Below are 2,751 nucleotides of genomic sequence, written 5' to 3'. Positions count from 1 at the left end.
AATATCAGATACTTCAACAGCTTGAATATTTTTAGTCAAACTACTTACAGCACAAACTCAATTTTTGCATCTCAAGTTGCTGGTCAAATGTTATAAATGGCTGACACATAGAAGTGGACATCTTGGCTCATTTATCCAGAGAGTTTTGGACCGAGACGTTCTCGTCAGTGGTAGTTGAGTAAGCAGAACAGCAGTTTAAAAACAGATAATAAAAGAAAAGGTAAACAGTATGTTGAGTATCTGAACTGTGTGTGTAAAGTGTTACTGATTTGGAGTCATTTCTGAATCACTTCTGCTGGGACGGTCTACCTGCCCAACCCTGAAAGACGGCAAAGCATCTCTAAAATTTTGTGAACCAAAACAGTACAGCAGAGGATCCAGACAGCTCCTCACTCCCACTAAAATCCAGGATGTGTAGTATGCCGTCTGAGCCTGCAGGAGAACATGGCACTGTCGTGGGAAGTACTTTATGAGCACCACAGCCACGGTTCTTGTCACGTTCAGAGGCAGGAAGCACACCCCGAATATCAGCAGACACACGGCGATCATCCTCTCAGACTTCTCCTTCACTTGCTGACCTTTAGCTGAGCTGATGTTGAGGCGAGTTAAGGTGATTGCCAGGCGGCCATAGCAAACAGCCGACACAATGAAAGGGAGTAGAAAGCCAAAGATGAAGAGGATGAAGTTAACGACAATGTAGGAGTTTGTCAGGTTCTTCTGGTGGATGGAGAGGCATTGATTTTTAGAGTCGTCGTTACTGGTAAGAAATGAGAAAGCTGATCCAATCAGGGACTGGATCAGAAGCACAAACCACACTCCTGCACACAGCCGCCTGACAAACTGCTTCTGTTTCATGCAGGAGCGTCTGTTATAGCGCACCACAGCTACGTAGCGATGGATGCTGATGAGAGTGAGGAACATGATGCTGCCGTATATGTGAGAGCTGAACAAGGCAATCTTGACTTGGCACAGAAAGCGACCAAAGATCCAGTTGTTGCCCTTCACCAAGTACTCTGCCATCATCGGAGTGACCGGGGTGGCGATGGCTCCACTGAGAGCCAGGTGGAACTGAAGGATTGCTCCAGAGGTCCAGCAGGGCAACCGACAGCAGAAGACCCAGAGGCTGAAGATGTTGAGGAAGAAGCCCAGGAAGAAGACGAGGCACAAGAGGATGGGGATGGACACGTGCTGGCTCTCCGGAAGGCAAGAATCTGAGTCATTGCTGCTGTTCCCAGACTGAGAGGAAAAACCCTGAGACTCCATCTCCTTAGAGGTCTTCTTCTCTCCTACACCTGTCAGGAGGGAAGAGAGAAAACTGTGAACATCAGCATCATAAATAAGACCAACAGAGACACAGTATCAAAAATGCTTTCAGCACAGACTGTATAAAACATTGTTGTTCTATGCACCAGGGGCATCTCCCTGCTTGTAGGGCGTGCCCAGAACAACTTTAGAGGGAGGCGTCCAGGAGGCATCCTTATCAAATGCCTGAACCGCCTTAACTGACTCCTTTCAATGCGAAAGAGCAGCAGCTCTACTCTGAGCTCCTTCGGGATGTCCAAGCTCCTAACCCCATGTCTAAGGCTGAGCCCAGCCCCTCTTTGAAGGAAACTCATTTCAGCCAAAGGATCCATAGGTGAGGCTAGGACCGTGTCATCAGTGTGGTCAGTGTGGTCAGTTTGGTCAGTGTCATCAGTGTTGTCAGTGCCGTCGCTGTCGTCAGTGTCGTCGCTGTGGTCAGTGTCGTAAGTGTTGTCAGTGTCACACATGAAGCCAGCAGAGAGAAGTGAGGAAAGGAGTGATGTGATGTTGTCTGTTAAAACCAGTAAGAAGCCGAGCTGCTTCGTTCTGGACCAGTTGGTGGCGAGATAGTTATTTATGGGTGATGAGACCTTTGATTGACTAATAAAGAGACTGTTAATGGTGGTTTCAGTGCAAAGAACTCGGAATAGTCTGATTATTTATTCACAGGTCAGATGTATGCTCCTCTAGGAGTGACACACACATCTGTTCCTCAAAGATCAAACTTCGATTTTGTACTCTCTGACTTTTCACTCGTGTCATCATCAAGTCAGATATCATTCTCATATCATTACATCCTTCAGACTGCTGCTAAATTCACTGAATGCATGCCTCAATATAGTGTCCTCTGTTTCTACTGTTGTTTTTGACAGCTTTCCCATAATGTAACTTATAGGCAACTTGAGTTTAAAGCCATTTCTCAAAACCAATGAAAAACAGATAAAACACTGAAGTATTATTTCAGCATAAACAAGAATCCTTCTCTTCACTTCTTCAGACTCTGACTGCTGCACAAAATGAATTCATAAGTGGTTGATCGCTTTGTTTTCTGCACCAAAGCTACCATACTGAAGACAGAAACTGATCCCGATCCAGACTAAAATAACTGATTTAAGACTTACTACAATGAGTACAGCAAAGAACCTCTCTTTTTGCTAATGGGCATCATTTAGTGTATCTAAAAAATCATTGTTTTTAATCCTTTTTTTTTGACATATTTCAAAGTAAAGGGAGAGAAATGTAACTGTATCATCATAAATAAATGATCACAAACAAATATAGAATCATCTCTGTGCGAGGTCACAGTCAGGTATGAGCTCTGCCATGAACATTGATATGAATGTTTCTTTTTAGCATATATGTTTTTCATGCAATATTTGGTTTGTTTGTAACTCTGACTATTGATGTGATTTTAATTGTACCTCACATTTAAACCACATTTCCTTTATT

At 43.8% G+C, this 2,751-nt stretch overlaps 1 protein-coding gene across 1 annotated transcript; it reads right to left on the bottom strand.

Annotated features, from left to right (window-relative positions):
* Positions 1-261: 261 nt before the first annotated feature.
* LOC117818631 (P2Y purinoceptor 4) lies at positions 262-1,769 on the bottom strand. The gene is made up of 2 exons (XM_034691583.1): positions 1,508-1,769; positions 262-1,292 (listed from the first exon to the last, which is right to left on the bottom strand). The coding sequence occupies exons 1-2, from the start codon at positions 1,767-1,769 to the stop codon at positions 262-264; spliced, it is 1,293 nt and encodes a 430-aa protein (XP_034547474.1).
* Positions 1,770-2,751: the final 982 nt, after the last annotated feature.

The sequence above is a fragment of the Notolabrus celidotus genome, chromosome 9 (assembly GCF_009762535.1).
Source record: "Notolabrus celidotus isolate fNotCel1 chromosome 9, fNotCel1.pri, whole genome shotgun sequence".
Classification (NCBI taxonomy): domain Eukaryota; kingdom Metazoa; phylum Chordata; class Actinopteri; order Labriformes; family Labridae; genus Notolabrus; species Notolabrus celidotus.
Note: the sequence above shows the minus strand (reverse complement) of the source record. Positions and strands in the feature narration are given on the sequence as shown.